Source organism: Amblyomma maculatum, chromosome 4, assembly GCF_055883805.1.
Source record: "Amblyomma maculatum isolate TAMU_Amacu chromosome 4, ASM5588380v1, whole genome shotgun sequence".
NCBI classification, from domain to species: Eukaryota; Metazoa; Arthropoda; class Arachnida; order Ixodida; family Ixodidae; genus Amblyomma; species Amblyomma maculatum.
In genome coordinates this window covers 134,977,903-134,998,782 of record NC_139347.1, presented here as the reverse complement: position 1 = coordinate 134,998,782, position 20,880 = coordinate 134,977,903, and the positions used below count along the sequence as shown (strand labels likewise).

The 20,880-nt window shown below is 44.1% G+C and overlaps 2 protein-coding genes across 3 annotated transcripts in view; one reads left to right on the top strand and one right to left on the bottom strand.

Moving 5' to 3' along the window:
- SdhA (succinate dehydrogenase, subunit A (flavoprotein)) overlaps window positions 1–507 on the top strand; it is a 51,280-nt gene extending 50,773 nt beyond the window's left edge. For both annotated transcript variants that reach the window (XM_084602531.1, XM_084602530.1), the window contains one exon: window positions 60–507. In XM_084602531.1, the coding sequence (XP_084458657.1) occupies window positions 60–146 (87 nt within the window). In that variant the 3' untranslated portion in view covers window positions 147–507. The remainder of the gene's footprint in view (window positions 1–59) is intronic.
- On the bottom strand, window positions 504–20,801 carry LOC146192633 (DDB1- and CUL4-associated factor 13). The gene is made up of 11 exons (XM_084602532.1): window positions 20,635–20,801; window positions 18,247–18,446; window positions 13,413–13,520; window positions 11,904–11,993; window positions 10,158–10,313; window positions 7,867–8,027; window positions 7,124–7,191; window positions 6,708–6,804; window positions 5,313–5,448; window positions 2,521–2,684; window positions 504–630 (listed from the first exon to the last, which is right to left on the bottom strand). The coding sequence occupies exons 1-11, from the start codon at window positions 20,702–20,704 to the stop codon at window positions 543–545; spliced, it is 1,338 nt and encodes a 445-aa protein (XP_084458658.1). The 5' UTR covers window positions 20,705–20,801; the 3' UTR covers window positions 504–542.
- Between the last annotated feature and the right edge of the window lie 79 nt (window positions 20,802–20,880).

Sequence of the window (20,880 nt, the reverse complement as noted above, 5' to 3'; positions counted from 1 at the left end):
CATCCTTTGTTGGAAGATCTGTCACAAAGCTGATGTGTGTGCGTGCTCCGCCCGTGCAGGTCACACTAAGCTACCGGCCAGTCATCGACGAGACCCTGGACCAGAAGGAGTGCAAGATGGTCCCACCCGCTGTCAGGGTGTACTGAGAGGAGTCGCCTGCTGCTAATTTAAAGAAAGCACCACATTGCTAGAGGACAGAAGCAAAGCACGCACACTTGTTTCACAGCCGCTCATTTTGCGTGAAGGAGTTCATACAGTGTCTTTCAGCGCTCGTCACACAAGCCTGTGAGGGAGGCACGTCACCCCAACTCTCCTGTGACTCCTTGTACATAGATCTGGTTGACGAGCCCCAAAGTTTTTACTTTGCCCCCCAATCTCTTTTTGTCCCGCTTCGTTACCCGGTGGCTGTCAGCATTGTTTCGCCCTTGCTAGACAAGATTGTCTTTTGACTGCCCACATGACTGGCTGTGAAGAGCAGAGTGTTGGAATAAAGAAGGAACAAGTTAATGCTGCCTGTGAGCCCCCATAAGTCTTTATTTTCCTCACTGCTCCTCGGCGACAATGTGCTTGATCCGCTCTGGCTTGACTTGGACGGTGCCAGGACGACTGTGGGCCCGGCGGTTGGCTTCCCTGCAATGTGGGAGAGAGAAGTCACTAAAGTCTGCCAAACTAATGACACTAACTTAACCTCTTCAGAGCTTTACAGCAGTTCACATGTGCAAGAAAGCCGAACAAAACACAGAAGGTTAGTTGGTCCTTCATCCCTGTATCAGTCACTGCAATATATATATATTTAAGGCGAAAGCCTTTGTAGGCTCAGAAAAAATCTCGGAATATTCTTTTTGGAGGGGAGAGAAAAGCTGAGCCTACTTGTAAAGATTGTTGTAGCTGAAATTCCTAGTAAGAAGCCTGAGGAAAAAAGTGGCACTTATTTTTTGAAGAAAAAATCTATTATGCACACCCTTAAAGTACTTTCCAAGCTCTTCAGCATCTTCATCTTGCTCCTCACTACTGTTTGGGAATGCAATAGAATTCATCATGGCTTTCTCGTCTCCAAAAACTTGTGCAGAGATGCAACAATGAATCCACACATGCCATGTGGCCAATACTCAAAATTTCAACCATTTGTATGCTGTAGTTTTGCTCCCAATGCTGCCTCATCTCGAACCCACCATGCTTATGTTGAATATTCACAGGCAAAGACTGGCCTTGCAGCCTCTTGATCTCTGCACTGGCAAGAAGAGCATGCTCTTTTACAGTGGGAACACATTTACACTGCTTTCACATGGTGCGGTCACAGCCAGTTTTATCTGAGGTGCAATTTTAACGGTAGCACTACCTTGTTCACAATAAGCAGGCAGTCAACTACAAATTAAAGCTAACTGTATGTCGTAGGTGATTGAGGACGGTGGTTCCTAAGAGTTGTTTAGGTGACAAAATAAAATCAATGGGTGTCAGTGACCGCGTAAAGCTGGCTTCTCCTCAGAGCTGGTGAGCTTGGAGGTGAAGCCACTTAAAACTTTTTTTCCAAGAAGCAACGTTTGTTTCACGATCCTAGGTAGCAGGCATGCGGAGATGCCATTTCGTGAGAAGTACATCGCTGCGGTCAGACGCACTTCAACTGATTTTTATCAAAAATATCTTCACTATAATGGGGAAAAAATGTACAGTCTGTGGAAGACGAACTGGGACTTCAGTTTCACTTTCCTGCATCCAAGTTTACTTAAGCAAGGTTCTACTGTAGTGGAGGGTCCAATAACCTTGACCGCATGGTGTTCTTTATGGTCTCTTCTACTATTCCTGAGTGCTTGGAACTGCACTGAACCTGTGTCTGCTATTCTAGTTTCCAGGACAGCTCCACCCACTAGTCGAACTGTGCAAAAATGCTTAGTCACAGTGCAGATCAGGACTCTCCTCAGCTGCTCTATTTTTCAAACTAAGGCTAGCTTTAATGTTTAGTGAATAAATAAATATTTCAACAGTTCAAAGACACTTATGGCATGCACGGCGTCGTTGCAAACTCTCATATTCACAATCCTTTAGTTTCTGGGTGTCTGCACTTTGGCGCGCGTAGAATGGTCTGCAACGAGTGGCGGCACAGCAACAGAAAATTCCAGCCGGTTGATCACAAAGTGGGTATATATATGTTCAGCCTGGATCTGCCTGTCTGCGTTTTGCTCATGATTCTGCGTCTGGTCTGCATAGTCTTGAGCTTTGTGTGGACCAGAAGCAGTTTAGTTCTGAAGCATGGTCAGTTTTGAACCTAGCAGATCGAATAGACCATTGATGGGCACCCACATCGCACAGTACATGGCCATCTCAACCAGGATTGAACCTGAGTTAGCAGTCAAGCAGCCTATCCACAGTGCCACCGGGGCAAGGCAGAAGTTAGCTAAGTCCTCCAAATGCGACAGCTAAGGACGTGGAGTGGATGCCTCTGTGCTGTTTCGGTTTGTGGGCAATTTGCCCAGACATGCCACGGTTGGATTCGAGAGGAGGAGGAGAAGGAGGCGTGCATACTTTCGCTTCCGGGCCATGAGCATGGCGTGCTTCTCCTTCTGGGCGTTGTAGATGTGCTTGGGCACGTGCCGGTGGCGGGCAATGCGGCGCACCTGTGGATGCTGCTGGAAGCGCTCCTTCAGCTTGTCCTGGTACTGGAAGGCCATCTGCTCCCGGTGGCTCAGCTGCCGGAGAGAAGGACGCACCATAGCCCTAGCACACACATGCTTGGCACCCATTTGCTGCCACAAAAGCTTGGCCCATGCTCGTTGGTATCATACAGGGAGCGCAGCAGTGATGCACGGCTCTGCCTGTTCACATAACCTAGGGGGCATAGGTGACTCTGGAGAGTAAAGCGTGTTTGAGCCATTCGAACAGATGCAAAAGACATCCTAAGGTAGGTACCACACTATGGAAAAGTAACATAGGTCCTGCAAGCATGGAACTGTTAAAAGAAGAAATGATGGGAAAGTAACATAAGTCTGGCAGACATGCAAGCTGTGTTTGTTGTCAATTTAATAAATTTTGAATAAACGGTGCTCGAAAAAAGAAAAGCAATGACTGGTATGTGTTACTTTTGGTAATGTGCAAATAGCTATTTCTATTTGTGCCCTTGTAATTTGAAAAAAAAAAAAAAGTGGACCTCGTTCACTTGCACTATACTCAGTTACAAGTCAAGGATGCAGTGGCAAAACTGAAAGGAGGGCCAATGCATTAGCAGAGATGAACCTCCCTGCAACTGAGGCACAGGAATTGTTGACCTCTCTCATTGCAGCAGGCAATAAAGAGCACTGTATTGTCAGCTGGTATTCAGTCGCCAGAAAGAAACTGCCCAGCCTAGGCAAACATGGACAAAGGCTAGTGTCCCCCCCCTTTGGAGGGGGACCATCATTGAGAACCAATGACACTGGCTAAAGGACCGCCTTTGAGCAATATTTGCTGCTGCATGCTCGACTTTTAACTGATGCAAGGAAATCCAAGGATGTTAGATATCAAAGTAAAGGCTTGCCTTTTCAGATTTCTTGTGCCATACTACTATAAAACATGGTGGTGTAGGTGGAAAATTAAAAGGAACCCATTTCTCGCATTTGAGAACAAGCCATACCGTTTTCAAATTTGGCTTGTGATTCGGTCATGCGTCAAGCTACCCTTTACCACTTATTTTGTTTTTGGCCTTCAAAAAGAGTTGTTTTGCAACAGCGGACATGAAGTGATGAATTTTTTTTTTTGCGCTACACTACCAAGATTAATACAATTGCTTTAACAGCTGTGCTCAGTGACTGCTATGCTATTAAAATTGCATGCTTTGTGCTTTCTGATGATCTTGATGAAACGACCTGCAAATTTAAGCCTAATTCTACAGAATAGTTTTTCACACTGCAATAATTCAGATAAAATTTTGTGAAAAGGCAGAGCAGCCTTATTGCTAATTCTAAAGAATAGTTTTTCACACTGCAAATTCGGATAAAATTTTGTGAAAAGGCAGAGCAGCCTTATTGCAAGCGGCTCAGTCATCTCACCCTCCCCGAGAAAGCTCACAGAATCTGCAGTACTCAAGAAAACTGAAAGGCTCGCAAAATAACCAGTAAGTTACAGGGCTGCAAGTTTCAGTGCAACCATTACTGTTGCGAGCATCATCTGAAGCCGCAACAGAGAGCATAGGCTTCCACATGAGGCGGGTAGCATGTGGGCACTCAAGTGCACTAATATTCGGACACTGTAGGGGAGAACAAGGTTTTTGAGGGGAGGAAGAGAGACCTCATTCCTGCAACAGTCCTGTCTACACAGTGCAAAATGCGCTCTGTTATATGTATCCTAAAGCAAACCACAGTAGCAGGCACTACATCATGAGCGCTAGCTCTGCTGCCACCAGTGGCAATAGGCTGAGAAAGCCTCAAATTCTTTAATGACAAGGAACAATCAAGAAATGTTGTTCTGCTGTGCTGACAACATATCAGAATTAGTTAAAATGAGGGGAAACACTAGACTGCATGGTATGGAGTTTCCTGAAGTGTGAAGCCTGCAATAGCTGCCATTTTGATGCAAGGCATTAGAGTGTGCCTCGCCAGTATGGCTCATGCAGGCTGATGAGAAATGCACATATTCTCAGCAAAGATGAAAAAACGGTGAAGCAGTTAGATTCAGAGCAGCTATCAATTAACACCTTCCTGTGGGTAAGTCGGTGAGGGATCATGGAGAGGAGCAGTGCAATGGAAACAAAAGACACAAGACACGCAAGACACTGCGTTAGTCATGTTTTTCTTTGCTTCTTGTGTCCGTGTTTTTCCATTGCACTGTGCCTCTCCACGACAGCAATAAAGCAATAAATGACTGCAGACTGCAACAGGAAGCTGAATGCTGAGATGTGGCAAAGAAACCAAGCTCACAATTTGTCATTCTCCGTGCAGAAGCTGACAGGAGCAAAAAAAGTCTGGCAGGTTTAAGCACGGTTGAACCAATGATCGAGCGAAAGCTGGCCTCGCAGCCTGTTCTTCTGATGTTTCAGCAGCTGATACCATCTTCTGCCTCTCATGCTTTCTTTTCAATTGTACTTGTCGCTTGGCCACATCTTCAGGGCTCTGCTTGACGGTGATACCTCGTTCGCACAGTTTTAGCATTTTGCACTCGTATCTACGTCCTCGTCTTCCTCACTGCACTGCTGCGATGAAAGTGCTGCAGCATCGCTGTGCGAAACACAAAGAGACTGACTTTTGCATGACGCTATAATTTCTCTCTACGCTACTCCAGCCTATTGTGCAAGGGGGGCCTGCAGGACAGAAGCACATGCATGCTGAGCAAGAAATGGGACGCACCACTCCCAGCTTCTGAGAGGCATAGGCTTTCCAGAGGCGGATGTTCATCTCGTTGGAGCCGGACACAATGTACCGGTTGTCGAGAGACCACAGGACGCAGGAGAGGCGCTGCATCCTCTTCGTGTGGTACACCTCCCTGAAACAGCCAAGCAAAAAATGAGGGCAGCATAAGGAACTGCCTGCTATTCTGCTCTATTCTATTCTATTCTAAAGCTGCCTCTGAAGGATGTCGGAGCAGAAAATCTCACTGCAGTGGTAAACCTTCAAAGCTGCTGGATAAAAGGAGCACTGAAGGGTGTCTAAGTGACTAGTATGCATGGACACAAATGCAACGTGCATTTGCACCAAATAGAGGCAATGCTAATAAAGCAGTAAAAAAATGGAGAGAGCCACTCATTACTAACAGAAGCTACAGTGAAGGTGCCTTCATTAATACCGTTTCTTGGGCTAGTTGGTTCATACTTGTACTGTGAAAAACTGCGCCGAACTTAACACACCACAAGAAAGAAGACGAGACAAAGGCGCTACTCACAACTGAATTTATTGAAACCCACAAGTGATCTTATATAGGCGAAGTTTCCAAAAGGAAAGAAGGATGGGGAGAAAGATAGGGGAAATCGTCAAACGATCATCGAGAACGCAAAAAACGCAAACTTGGTTAATGGATAACAGAATCTAAAAACCTAATGTCTCGCCTTCTTTCTTGTGGTGTGTTAAGTTCGGCGCAGTTTTTCACAGTACAAGTGAAGGTGCCACGTGAGGCTATAAATACAAGAGGAAGAAAACTATAGTGCCAATATTACCAGTGCTCCCCACAAAATATGCCATTGTTCACACCCCTTACTGCACTGAAGTAAACAGTAAAAAGTGAAACAGATACTCCTTACATCAAATTTAAACAATTGGAGCAATTACACACAGAGCTCTCAGTGCATGTCATACAGGGTTCAACAGTAAGTCAACATTACATATACCTTGCATACTATTTGGTGATTTGTTTGCACACAGTTCATGACATGCTAGCTTTATTAACACCGGCAAAGTCAAGTGTCTTTGTCATTTCCTTGAGCGAAGTGGAAGCTTGGGCTAGTAGTTGGTGTCACATAACTTGGAAAGGAGAAGTCTCAGTGCGAGAAAAACGGGGAAGAGACGAATACAAGACGAGCGCTATCCTGTGTTCAGCCAGCGTTCATAGCGCTCGTCACGTGTTCATCTTGTGTACATGCTTTTCTCATGCTAAGCCTTCTTTTCCTGCCATTTCCTTCGCAAGTCACCCCATACATGGCGCATATAATTTTTCTAATCTGCTGGTTTCCTTTTAATCCAGCCCTCTCTAGGCACATAACCTCAAAGTGGCAGGATTAGGAAGTGAAGACATACTGACAATGATCGTACCTGCTGCGGCCATAGTCTGTACTGAAGATGCGTACCGTCTTGTCGTAGCTGCCTGACACAAACTCCTTCCCAGTTGGAGAGTAATCAACGTCCATCACTGCCACCAAGACAAAAAGGAACAAGGCAATCAAACAGGTAGCCTGCAAATCGCCACTCTGCACTGATCCCCTAGGTAAGCAGCAAGGCAAATGTTATCGAAGAGAACAGCCTCAACAAAGAGTTACCCCGGCTTGTGCCTTGTGATGCATGCTACAAGTTTCCTTTCTTCATTGTACTAGAAGGCATGTGGTTCACCTAGGCTGAGAACATTTATATATGCAAAATTCTTCTCTTGGCATTGGCCAGTCACTACGCTTGCCAGATGTGTCATAGGAGTCACATAGTATTCAAAATGAATGGGCAGCCATGCTACTCACCGGCCGAGACGTGATCCATGTGGACACACAAGGCTGACTTCAGGTTTCGCATATCAAATGTGTACAAGCTAGAGGAGAAGAAAAATACGCACCACCTCAAACAGAGCAAAAATAAACGCTCTGAAAATTGAGACCACTGGAGGTTCTTTAGCAAGCACTGACATAGTATAGCACACAGGCGCCTTGCTTTTCGCCTCTATTAAAAACCAGCCGCTGTGGCCAGGATTCAATCCCGCATCCTTGGGTACAGAAGTCGAACGCCCTAACCATTACACCACCGCGGCGGAACACAAAATTGATTTAAGCAGAACCGAAAACTGATTTAAGTCATGTGCAGCTATCATTGACGGAAGCCTTTTTAGGTGTGCATGAAAAAAAGGCGTAGATCGAAGTCTGAATTCAAGTTGGACACACATTCAAATGAACAAGAACCCACCAGAGTACACACAGAATTTGTAGAGAAACTTCTTCGGCTGAAATGCAGACTAAGAGTAAGGGTATGCAAACATCAAATATCTGCTAGCGAAAGCAAACACAAAAAATAATAATCACAGCAAAAGAAATAGCAAAAAGCTAAAATTTGCCTAGGCAACAGACCTCGCAGTTACTGCACTAAGGCTACGAGGCAAAGAAGAAAGGAGAGGCAAAAGGAGAAAAAAGAAAATAATAAAAAAACAAAAACAAAGAACACAGAGATGCAAGACACCTTTGTTCACTTCCCCCTCAGCATGCAAAACACTCACTTGTAATCTTCGTTGGCAAGTGTGAAGACAAAAGCCTCCATGGGGTTCCAACAGATGGCATTGGAACGCATCTCGAGAATAACACGCCTTATTGGCTGCGACTCCCGCGAGTCATATAGCACCACACTCCGGTCACTCGAAGCACTCGCCATCACATTCATCTGCAAGTGAGCGAAACAGCGTCCAGCACATCAGACTCGCCACACAACAGGGTGCATCAACAAATTGTATACTGCTGCAGAAATACTGACACAGGCCACACTTTGGCACGCCAACTGTTCCCTTGCACCGCGTAATGGAAATATGCTTCATGTCTTTATGTGCAAATGCACATGTGGCAATTACCTGCACAAGCACTGAACACCTCCTAATTCTAGCTATGCAATATGGCACAAAAGTTTGACCATCAAAGCGTGATCTGCCTTATCCCGTCTGGTATTGAACGTCAAAGGCTTGCAAGTTTACTAGCATACGGGAAAGTTACCAGTGCCGAAATTTCTCAGAGGACACCTTAGGCTAATGTCCCCCATACAAGCATCTAATACAGAGCAAAGAAGCGCGTTTCCTCAGTTAAAATCCGCATACAACTGGTCCCAACTCCTCGCAGCAAGAAAACGGTCTGATGTAATTAGCTGTCGCATGGAGGGTTCTTGTGAACGGATGGTGCGTTACTGAAGATAAGCCAGGGACAAAAGAACCTACTCTTATGCCAAGTGCATTATGAAGTGCATTAAGTGGATTACCAAGTGTAGAGCAGGAGACAAGCATAAGGCCTTGCATCACGATTAATGGAATAAATTAATGGCAATTTTGAGCTCTTCAAATGCAACACAGTTATTTTTCTGCAAACGCTTGCTTCCAGTAAGACACCCATATGCACATCATCATTAGCACTGCTCTCGTTTTTCTTAAGGGGAGGTGCAAATTCTATTTGAGATATAAATGGCAGACATAATCTTGATGTAAGCTAATAAGACAACAGCAGAAATTTTTTAATCTTTAGATTCAATACTGTAGATGCCCAGAATATGATGATGGCACAAGTGTTTTTGGTGATTTGATGTACAGTTAAACCTCGATATAACGAAGTCGTAAAAATCAGCAGTTTACTTTGTTATAATAAAATTCCATGCCTAGCATGCGGAAACATTACCTAAGCACTTGCCAAATAATAAGGACTTCATTTTTATTTCCTCTGAAAGTAATCCGTAACCTTCTTTTGCATCTGCTTAGCTATCAGAGATGGCCTCACCCTGCGTTTTTAGGCCCACAGGGATTGCATCGCTTCTTGCTGTCCTGTTAAACTTGCGTAGCGCCGCAGCACGCTTATTGCGGCAAGCACTTCGTGGTTACTTAGGGCTTCGCCGTCTTCGGCGTCAGTATCACTGCCTGGGTCCTCCTGGGAAGGACCCAGGCAGTGACGCTGTCCCAAGCAGTGACAAAACAAAGAGAATCGACCAATAGAGCAGAAAGCAGCGTACAAACAGCTGCTACGGCAACGCACCCGGGAAACCAAAGCGAAGGAGAGTCGGAATCAGCACACTGAGCGGCAAGCAGCGCACGAACAACGCCTGCGGAAGCGGCGGCCGCGCGAGAGCCGTGCGAGAAAGGAATGACAGATGGGGGCGTGCACGCTAACGCATCAGCCTTCGCAGGCACGGGGAAGAGTTTCTCTGGATCGTAGCAAAAGGGTGAGCAGAGCAGGAATTAGGGGGCTGGGGTTACGGAGCTGCCGCTCTCCCCCATTTGTAACCAAGCAAAAAGACAGAGGAAGAGAAGAAAAAAAAAAAGCGGGAGGCGAGGGCGTGGATACTCTAGCGACTTATCGCTTATCTCTTGCTTGTAGGGAGCGAATGTTGCGCTTCCCGGGAGGCCTGTCCGCGTGAGTTATCCAAGCCTCGCGCACTGGCAATGCTTTCCCTTTGGCTGTCATCTACTCTACGAAATGTTTGTCCTTTTGGGTAAAATTTATTTGTCTGAAGATTTCGTTGTAATGAAATTACAGAAACATTTGCTTCGTCATATCGAGGTAAAATATGCATGGTTTCCAATGGGCATTATGTGATGTGTTCTTTGTAACTTTGTTATATTGAGGATTTCGTTATACTGAAGTTCGTTATACCGAGGTTTAACTGTACCCTTGCAAATGTTGGCACTTCCAGTGGTCGGCGATGACCCTATATAAAAATCTAGTGGGAGCTTCGTGGCAAGTAGAAGCATTCAAGAACTCTACTGCCAAACACAATTTTCAAAGGCCGCACATCAGTGAGAGCAGGGCAGCTAGCACTCACCTCAATAGGGTTGAAACGGACAGCATAGACAGTATCCACACCCCAGTTGAGCGTTCGCAGGGGCTCGGAGCGTGAGTGTTCCCACAGGTGAACGTTCTCACCACAGGTGGCAAAGAGAGCTTCCCGACGGTGGTGTGAGATGCCCGTCAGAACACCCTGCCAAACAAAAGAAGCCCGGAGCACATGAGTTATGAGCTCACGTTTAATGCACCTTCTTTTTTTCTATCTCAAAACAAAAACAATGACAGCGGTCAGCCTCGAGCGATAGCATAAGCAACACACTTCATCGCTTTGTGGCAATCCCTAGCCTTTTGAGCTGTGAGAAGATTGGAATGATGACCAACCGCTCTCTCTCGCATGCATGCGCACATCCCCTGTGATAAACTATATTCCATAACAGCTTTTTCTGGCAGCATTGGAGTCGAAACACGCTTTCTCTTCCACACAGTGAAGTTATTAGTTTCCTGTTGCATCACAACATATTATCAATTTCCATTACTTAAGACTTATTTTGAGCCAAGCTGCCAACTTTAAACAATAAAAATCAAAATAAAAAAATGTTTTTTTGATAACAACTAGGACCTGGACTTTCTCATTTTTATCTACCACATACTTCAAGACTTTTTTTCAGTGTTCACTTCAGGACGCAATTCCACTTTTTACAGGCAGGTATGTATTACTAATTTCAAGAAAAGACTGAAAAGCGGTGGCCTTGTGATAAAGCATGCGCCTCACATTCAGGAGGTACTAGGTTCCACCCTGGTCCCACCGGGCATCACAACACCCCTGAAGCAATCTGATAATTTACAAAACATTTTTCAAAATCCCTGCTTTCACACCTTGCGGCAACCCGCAGCAACAGGTCTGCGCCTGAATCCCCACATACGACACTGTCTTGTGCACGCGATGTCAGCAGCTGAGTGCTATCATTGTTGTAGCTGAGTGCTGCAACAAAGAATGTGGGGTGCTTGTCCGGCCTGGAACAAGACTGCGATGCATCACTCTTTGCATACTCTCCTTTGCTGTACAGCCATGACATGAGCCAAAGAGTAAAAAGATTTTAAAAGTAAAACAACTGAGCTGGGTTGGCTGGTGATGCATCTGTGGGCAGAGCGTGGTTACCAGCTGTAATCCGTATGTTTTCTCTCGCAAAGCCCAGAGCATGAACGAGAGGGAAAATGCAAAGACCATCTATCTCTGGCGCTACATATGCTAGATCAAAATCATTTGGGAGGATAATAGGCAAGTCAATATATATCGGCACTACTGACGTTTCTTTCAGGGCCCCTTTAACTGTTGCCCTCACTATGCTCAACATGTCAAGCATACAAACTTTTTTCAGTTAAAACCTTATTTAGAAACTTGGCTTTAACATATTATTAGTTTTTTTTTTTTTTTTTCGGTTTAAAGTGAAGTCCAACCTGAAATTACAATTAAAAATTTTCCAGGAATGTCTCATCGCAAGAGATTTCCACAAATGCCACCAGCTACACCAACATGAAGAAAGCATTGCATAAGGCACACCACTGTGCAGCAGCAAAAAAGTATCCACGGTCGTTAGTTTAATTTTTTTTGTTAACTAAATGCACTGAAACCTAAATTAAGGTATTAGCAAGATGTGTGGAACTTACTTGGAATAGTACACGCAGCACGCATGCAGCTGGTAGACTAAGCCCCTGCCACCCGTCTGTCTACACCGCACCACATCTGCACGTCTGATACCATACGAACATTGTGTTTCCTCACCCGTGTGATGATGGTATGGACTGGCTCGTCTGGTTCACCCCGTGACGGCGACTCCGTGTGCCACGTCTTGATGTTCTTGTCATCCCCCACCTGGAAGCAGCAGGCAAGGAGGAAAACCCATTAACAAAAAAATAACAGAATAGAAGAAGCCGCAAAGGAAGGACCTGAGCTAAATTGAATATCCAGGCCTTTTTTGTGCGCACCTTGTATAAAAGGGCATTTTTGCACCTCTGCCCAGAAAGGTGGCCACCACAACCTTGCGCCCTGCCAAACATGACAGCAGGTCCACAAATGCAGTTGCCCAATTTCATTTAGTTTAGTACAACCCTTGTATCTGTGTGTCCCACATATAGGGAGGGAAGCTTTCGGCCACCCATGTCACAATGACCTCCCACACTTATGCCTTCAATCGCGTTTTATCGTACCACGTGCAACCAACATCACATAGTAGTGGGAACTGTTCAAAAAGTGAAAAAAAAAAAAAAAAAAAAAATGGTAAAGCTAAACTTAGCACATCAATCAGCCTGAGCTGACAGAGAGCCCCAGGAGTCATCTACGCTATGCCTTGAGCAGATTGTAATGATGTCTACATCAGCACAGGAAGTTATAAGCGCTTACAACAAGCTCCTGACGTGAAAAATGAAAACACTTGCAATAACGCTCTCACTAAGCATGCAGCCAGTGGGACATAAAAACATACACACAAAAAAACACCACAACTTAATCTCGAATCTCTTGTAATACAGACATCACACAAGCTCAAACGTAACGAGGGTAATCCTAACCCAACTGCATGCTTCTTGTGCCGATTATTTTATCTTAATTAAAGAAAAACCTTCTGGTATGTTTTGACTGTAAACAAGGTCCCTGTTCTGGGAACTGAAACATCAAATAAAGATCTTTCGTACTGGTTCATGTCACTGTTTTTTCACACGTATCCCCTTTGCCAGATGGGATTACGTCATATTCCCGACTTCAGTAATCTGTTTTCTACAGACAACCCCACAAAGGATTTGTCACCTGGCTAATTTTTTAGAACAGCATGCACAATTGGAATTTGACTTCAAGATGAAAAACCTGTGTAAATTTAGACAACACATTTGACATGACATTACAGTGCCCTCTTTGCTAAATTTAAAATGTTCCCTTTTCCCATCTCAGGACAAAAACAACACCCTTCCTGTCTTGCTGAATTGATTTCATGTTCATGGAATTAGAATCGGTAGCATCACCAAGTGAATTCCCAAAGCTTTTGCTGTAGTTCTGCAAGAATGATGACCATGCCTAACTGCTGTCTCCCGTGGGAACGTATTACAGAGCATAAAATCCATTGCATAAAGTTGGACAGAACTACAAAATGTTGCTCTAAGCTGACCCAGTTGCAATCCCATTTAATTTTTTAAGCAGTTTCTCGTCACCGAAGACAAAACTGCCACTGACTGGTTAGACTAGAAATAGCATTTGACAATTTGGTCATCTCGTAATCCAAGCATTGCAGTACCACCTTACCGTGAGAAACCGCTGGCCATCGCCCGGAAAGGCAATTCCTCGCACCATGCCCTGGTGTGCCTGCAATGTCCGGATGCACTTTCGCTCCGTCAGGTTCCACACCTTCACCTGTTGAAGAGAGTGTGCATGGGGTGAAGCCAACAGAGCCCAGTGGATGATCCTATCTTTGTGCAGGACTCCCCCCATCTATCAAATTCAACCTCTGGTTCTTCCGAGCATCCATGTCCTCTTCAATGAGCTCTAGTGAGAATCCACTGATGGTGCCAGAACCCCTTTCATTCGATCCAATGCAGGAATGCATGCTAGATGTTTCGTGAACCCGATACTACAGTTTGATGCAGGGCTGGGTAATATACTTCAAAAAAGTATATTCGATACGATACTCGATACCTTGAAAATTGTATTTCCGATACAAGATACCAAACCGAAACCAATTTCCGATATAGATACTTGATACTGTATCTTCGATACATTTCTGAAATTCCAATATGATAAAGGCGGTAATATTAGCGAAGCTGGAAAATTTTACCATGCCACTGGCTGAAAGGCTTCCTTTGAGGGGCCTCTGCCACCCTTTCTTTTAATTGCATCTGACCACAGTAGTGTACACTGTATGTGTGGTTATGTAGAGAGTATACCGCATTTGTGACTGTGTAGATGGGTAGAAAGGGGCTCAACAGAGCAAATCGCCACTCCTTGTACATTGCTGTTCTGCAATATATTCGCTTTGTATGAATGAGCATATTCCCTTTAAGATGCACTGCTACAGACTAGAAAACCTGTTCGTCTTAATGGAAGCTGGTCTTGAAACAGACTTGCCCCTATAAAAGATACGTCAGCATATCAATACAAAATTTACGAGGGCGCTCAAGCTTCGCCCTAAGAGTAGACATGATAGTACCTTTGACACCACTTTTTCCTTCCATGAATACTTTTGAATTTCTTGTTTAAGCCGGTCTTTGGGAAAAGGAAGGCAGAACACCTGCCCTTTATATATAAGATACATAGCATAGCATGCACTAGTTGGCTCAAATCCTTATGGCAGGCTAGCCTCCAACATCACTACACTCCCAGACAACTTTTTATGGCTATGCAGCCAAAGCTACAGTGTCGAAACGCACCTGCTCACTGCGTAGCAGAATATAGTCCCTTTATAATTTTCGCAGATCGCGCTCTGGAATATTATAACATTATGGAAATATTCACATTATTATTACATCATGATTGTACTACAACACAAGCCAGCACAACATTAGTGCAGTGCAATTTCAAATCAGTATAGCATGGAGCAAACAGGACAGCTGCGCCATCTGTTGGGACTCTCGCAAAGAGTATCCGCTGCGTCTACTCACTGGTTTCTGTATGCTTTTGCAATGGGCTTGTTTTGGCAATGTACGAAGCGCGTGATACTTATTAACTGCAAATTTGCATTCACTTAGGTCTTAAGTAGCCTAAACAAAGCCACTTCTGTGTCGGCAGCTTGAAAACTAATTTCAAGCAACAGTAGAACTTAAACTGAAAACCGCAACTGAGGCCAGATATGCCAAAACAACAGGGTGTAGTAACAACGTGACGGAAACCGCAACTGAGGCCAGATATGCCAGAACAACATGGTGTAGTAACAACGTAACGGAAGCTCTACCCCATAGCCTTGGCTGCAGAGCCAGAAAAAGTTGTCTGGAAGTACAGCAGATAGATGCTAAGTGGGAAGTGAAATGTTCAGATACCACCCTGAAAGTTGCAGAAAGAATTGTTACGTCAGAAGTTTTATACAAAAACCGGTGCATATTTCCGCCGGTTCCGTTCCTCTCAATTTGGGTTACAGCGACTGCAATTCCTTTTCCACCAAACAAGCCGCATATGCATCATTTAATGGCCTTTAGACAGAGAATAACCTTTAATAAAGATTTTGCCCCACTAAGCACAATCCTGCTTCTAGCACTTTAAAGGTGTCAAGGAAGCGTAGCTGTGAGTCTCTCTACTATCTTATTGTTCCTGCTACAACACTGTTACCCAGTCCATGAGTAGACACATCCCATACCTTTCTGTACTATGCAGGCAGTGTAGTGCTAATATTTGGCCATCTCTGCGATGCAATAACACATGTTGTGACACAGCGTCATGACAATAAAGTCAATATGGTAGAAACTGTGCAAAGGTTAGGTTTTCATTCCACTGCAATGTGAAGAGATCAGCTTCACTGGGCAATGCAAGACAGCATTAAGCTATCACCTCAATCAATCACCCTTCATGTCTAACTGATGCTCTCTCTCTCATTGTGCACAGCATGTTGTCGTCTCCATCAATTACCATCCACCTGCAATGTATTCTGAACATGCCGCTATGCACTATACTTTTAAGATGCCTAAATCAGTATCAAACTTTCATACTGCACTACCACTAGAGCCCCCAAGTACTGACTTCACCAATGCCTAAGGTGTGACATTGAAAACATAGCCTCCAACTGAGAGTAAAATAAAACAGGATGTGCTGGCGCATGTACTTTGCATTTGGTCAACTTAACTAAATCGGCTGCAGCTGTTTTAGCCATGACAGTACCATGCGGATACCCCGTGAGTGCAATTGCATTAACTGAAGAAGAGTGTGTTAGCCCACCTCTAGCAAGCTTTTTAACATTGAGTCTTATGGGAAATCAATGGAGGCGTGTGAATATTCAAAATTTCGAATACGAATGAATTCATATTTGTATTAAAAAAAAACTGATATTTGAAATTCCTGAATATTCTAAAATTATCGAATACACCCTAATATTTTCAAATTCAGCGCAGTTTCTCCGCATTGCACGCTTCACAGCAATGCTTGATTGTGTGGGTTGTGCAATGAAGCATCTTCAAAACGTGACGGGGCCGTTTTGTGAAGAGGGCCTTCCAGACGGTGCGTGCAAAGCAAAGCAGCTGAGGAAACCATGAAAAAAAATGCCGTTCTTACTTCTATTTCATCTCAAATGCAGGCATCCATCGTACAGTGGTTTATCAAATAAAATTACTGCGATCGAAATGGTTTTTTCCAGTTTTTTCAGGCCTATTCGATAATTCGAGCTTTCAGGCAATTCGGACAATTTTTCTGGTCCCTTGAATGCTGAATTAACGAGAATTTACTGTACTCAGCAGCGATATGACAGCTCCACCTGGCTTCACGCAGGTCCTCTGTGTAGAAAAAACTGGTGTACAAAATCCCGTATAAAATTTATGCTAGATTCTTCAGTATGGCATACACTTCCGTGCAATTCTAGTTATTTTATTTGCAAATGTAATGTAGATTCTGAAATAAACAAAGCACACTGTGTTGGCTATTTTTTAATTTTCGATTTCTTTTTTAATATCAGATATTCGGTATTCGAAAGGCATTTTTTCTCATATTCGTATTTGATTTGTATTCAAAAATTTCGATATTTGCACACCCCCAGAAATCAGCCAATGTTATCGCACTGCTCATATTATCCAACTATTTATCTTAGCCAAGTTCATCTTACCAGGAGTCCACTGTGTTTGCAAAGTAGCAAATAATTGCACAAATATTCAATTATATTTGATTAATTACTTTCACAATACAATTTGTATTTGATTTGGCTGTTTGCGAAACAATTCTGTTTTCCAAAAAGTGCTACCAACCCATGCAGTATACCAGGAAGAATATCAAGATTAGTTGAAATGCACACATTTTCGAAACCACATTGCTGCGACAACAACTACAAAACCAAATTGCTCTTCGTAATCTTGTGTTATCTAGGCAAGTGCCTCAATAAAGTCACACATGCCAGGTGGATTTCGGCGACTGGTACGCTACCTCCAGGAACCTGGACGCTAGATGACATGCACAAGCCATATATATGCTAGTATTTACAACAAGGAGAGGAGAGTTTAAACCATCAGCAGCCATCCGACACTCGGAGCAAGGACAGCAAGTCCCAAGCTAGGCAGCCTAGAACACCTAGTGCCAGCTCCCATCAACATTTGTTGAATGCGCCCAGCCTACTCGAGCATGGACAGCTAAGAGCAGCAACAGACATAAAGGAGCTCCTGCTAGAGCCATGTTTTATACTCAAAGTCACAGCCACAAGCACCAATTGCATGGAGCAGTGTGAAAACACAAACAAAATAGAAAAAGCACATTGAGAAGGGCAGTATGCATGCCTTTGTGATCACATCCTAATACCACAGGTGACGATGACCCCTAACACAACAACAATCAATGAACAAGTGCCGCCCACTACAGTGGCATCGAGACACGCAATAGAGCACAGCACATCATACGGCTGCCCTGTGTAAAAATGCTACTCCCTTTTCTATCTTCTCTATATTCTCATCGTCAAAAACATATGACGCAGCAGCCACTTGCAAGCCAGATCATAATTCTGAGATTTCTATGGTGATGTGTCACTTCAGAGGTCTCGTAAGTTGGTGAAGTCCTATTGTTCTCTTTTCAGACGTACGCTGCCTAGCAACTAAGACCATGGTGGTCCACTGATTTCTTTTATTTAAAGAAAAAGAACAGATGACACTGACGAAAGGCAATTAATAGTTCCCTAGCAGTTCTTTTCTTCAAAGTTGCAGTGGGTTGCTGCATTAACCTAAGACAGGGCAGCTTTGATGGGGGAATGTGAGGGTATAGTCAGATACAAGTCAACAATGAAGTGGCTGATGCTCCTCAAAGCAAGCCTTCCAGCCAGTAGCATCACCAAAATCGTGATGTTGCAGTCAATCTGGTCAAGATGGGGTTAAATCTCTTTTATTCATGCTGCATGCCTAACATAGTAATAGAGAAAATAGTGGCAGGTTGCTTCTACAAAGAGAGAGTTCAGGGCAACACATACCTCGCCATCGCAGGCACCTGAGAACAGGTGCGAGAGAGACCTGGGGTGCTTGTGCAGCACCTGCACCCCATCTCGGTGGCCATCCAGGCTGCCCAAGAAAGGCCGTGCAAAGATCTTGTCCAGCTTAACTGCATTGAGTGCCCTCGTGTACTCACGACACACTTCGAATGGGTGCAGACTGGGGTCAAAGTTGCGCTGCACTGTAATGGAGAAATTCACAAAGGTGCAGCCAAGAATCAATGAAACTATAGCAAAGTGTGATCAAAACTTAAAAGCAGTTTTTACGCTGATCTTGTCACCAGGGAAAAAAAAAAAAAGAGATTAAATAGCACTGACTTGTAGAAATAGAAATTCACAGGGGACCCTCTAAAGAACCAGGAAAAAAAGTAAGCAATGAGTTTCCTTAAATCTAAGCCATGCAGTGGAGCTCTTGTGGCCTCCCTTGCAAGTCCACAGAGGCTAGTTTTAACGAAGTTTCTATCTAAAAGGAAATATCTGCTGGTGTTAACAATATCAGAGGCAAAATTTCATAAGGATGCCATCACAAAGTCAGTCGCAAACCAATCCAATGAGACTAATGAAATGGGTTGTAACTGGTTTCAGAATTGAATTGTAACATAATTCAGCTCTTGGCAATATACACTCAGCTACATTACATGGCCCAAAACCAAAATACTCTTTGGGGTTTTGAGGTCTGATAAAGGGTGTAACTTCAAGGTCATCACCGTTCCAAGTAGCTCAGAACAGGTCCTCTCCTTTGTGACGACCATATTTCGGTTTCCGCCATATGTATGTCATTCATCCTAAAATAGATATGGCATCAGTGCAGAATGCCATGCAACTTCTGACACACTTGAAGTTCCTGCCACATTATCATCAGCAGCAGTCATATCACCATCACTTGGCTACATTCACCGAGAGAGAAGGCCTCTTCCATATCTCTCCAATAAACCCGGCCTTATGCCAGCTGCAGCACACGCTTTTCGGTAGCTTCCACGTTTCTTCTCCATAGGTAATACTGGTAAGATACAGCTGTTACATTCTTCTTTTCTCCTCAGCAATACTGACAAGCTGACCTCGTGTTCTTGCAATACCTACCTGCCAAATGTGCTCCAACTCAATCTTCCCTCTATTTTTTTATGGTCCGGTTCTTTACCTGTCCTAAGTAGATATACTCTCTTACCACTTTCAGAGTCTTGCTACCTATCCTAAACTGCTCCTCCTTTTCGAGGCTGTTGAACATTACTTTGGTTTACTGCATATTAGCCTTCGTACCTACTGTTCTGCTTTGCTTGTTTAGGTCATTTATCACACTTTGCAATTGGACCTTTGAGTTAGCGAGGCAATGTCATCAGCAAATCACAGATTACTGAGGTATTCTCCATCAACCTAACTGTTCCTATTCCAGGCTCTGAATACTTCCTCTAAGCGAGTGGTGAGGAGCACTGGGGAGATCTTATCTTCTTTTCTAACAGCCCTATTTATGATGGACTATGGGATATGCTCAGCAACTGCAGCTATCTTCCATTACCTTCAAGCATATGATTGACTCATCTGCGCCTTAGGCCTGCAATGCCAACATTAATGCTGAGGCCTCCAATGAGTCAAATGAATTTTTTTTTTTTCCAGAATTAATGAAGCTACTACGTGTAGGCGTTGGTTATTTCCTGCGCATTCCTCTATCACCTAGTTGATAGGAGGTACATTCTACTGACGAACAGCGTTTACGAAAGTCTGCCCGGTCGTTTCATTGATTCTAGCGGTTACCCGGTAGGTAACGGATCAGACTGTGATTTTCCAAGCATTTGACGTCGCCTTCTTTTATGGGTTATTTCTGTCTTCTCTTCCTTTATGAATTAATAAAACATTAGCCTTCTTCCAAGATTCCGATACGCTCTAGGTCATGAGGCATTGCATAAATAGTACATACAAGTAAGTAGAACAGCTCCGCATTGGCTGAAGCCCTGTCATGCATGCCTTTTATTATGTGGTGGCGCCCACAAGGAAACAAACAGTAAACGTCACACAGGCATGTCATGACTGCTTCTCCGGTACAACTTATGCGGTCCGAGAAATCCGATGAACATCTCGCGAAACACGCAAGAAACATCAAATGAGACACACGAGTTCGTTCATATTTCTCCTGCGTTTGCGCTGTTTTCCACTCGTTCCAAGACTTCTGACATAAATATGATGGCAATCCCACGAACCACTCGAAACCCACGACAAAAATCTTTAGGGCACCGGGAGTCCTGCTCGGTGCATGGAAAAAGTTAGCTCGTTTACAGCACACGATGCCAACTTGCAAGCAAACACGACATCTTCCGCAGTCATGGCAGTGGTAGCAGTGACCCGCTCTACAGTTGAGTTGCACCATCACAGGCTTACCTTTGTGAATGTCATGTTTTGTTTCTCTCAGATAATCGTCTGGATTTCGCGACAACACTTTTACTTTCATGCTGTAACTGTGCGCACCAACGAACTACTGAAAAACGTTCGATACCGTAGCAAACACTCCCTGGCACGCGTGCGACACAGGAGCCATCTTGAAACAAATAGGATGATTAAGCCGAGTTGGTAGCTTTGTATGTAAAAACAGGTTTTGTGCAAAGCTTTCAATTTAACTAAACGACA

Excerpts from the sequence above, each read along its gene's own strand:
- LOC146192633 (XM_084602532.1), bottom strand. The coding sequence starts at position 20,704 with ATGAAAGTAAAAGTGTTGTCGCGAAATCCAGACGATTATCTGAGAGAA. Across the intron at positions 8,028-10,157 it reads TCCGTTTCAACCCTATTGAG|ATGAATGTGATGGCGAGTGC; the intron begins GTGAGTGCTAGC and ends GCTCACTTGCAG. Across the intron at positions 6,805-7,123 it reads CATGGATCACGTCTCGGCCG|TGATGGACGTTGATTACTCT; the intron begins GTGAGTAGCATG and ends TCTTGGTGGCAG.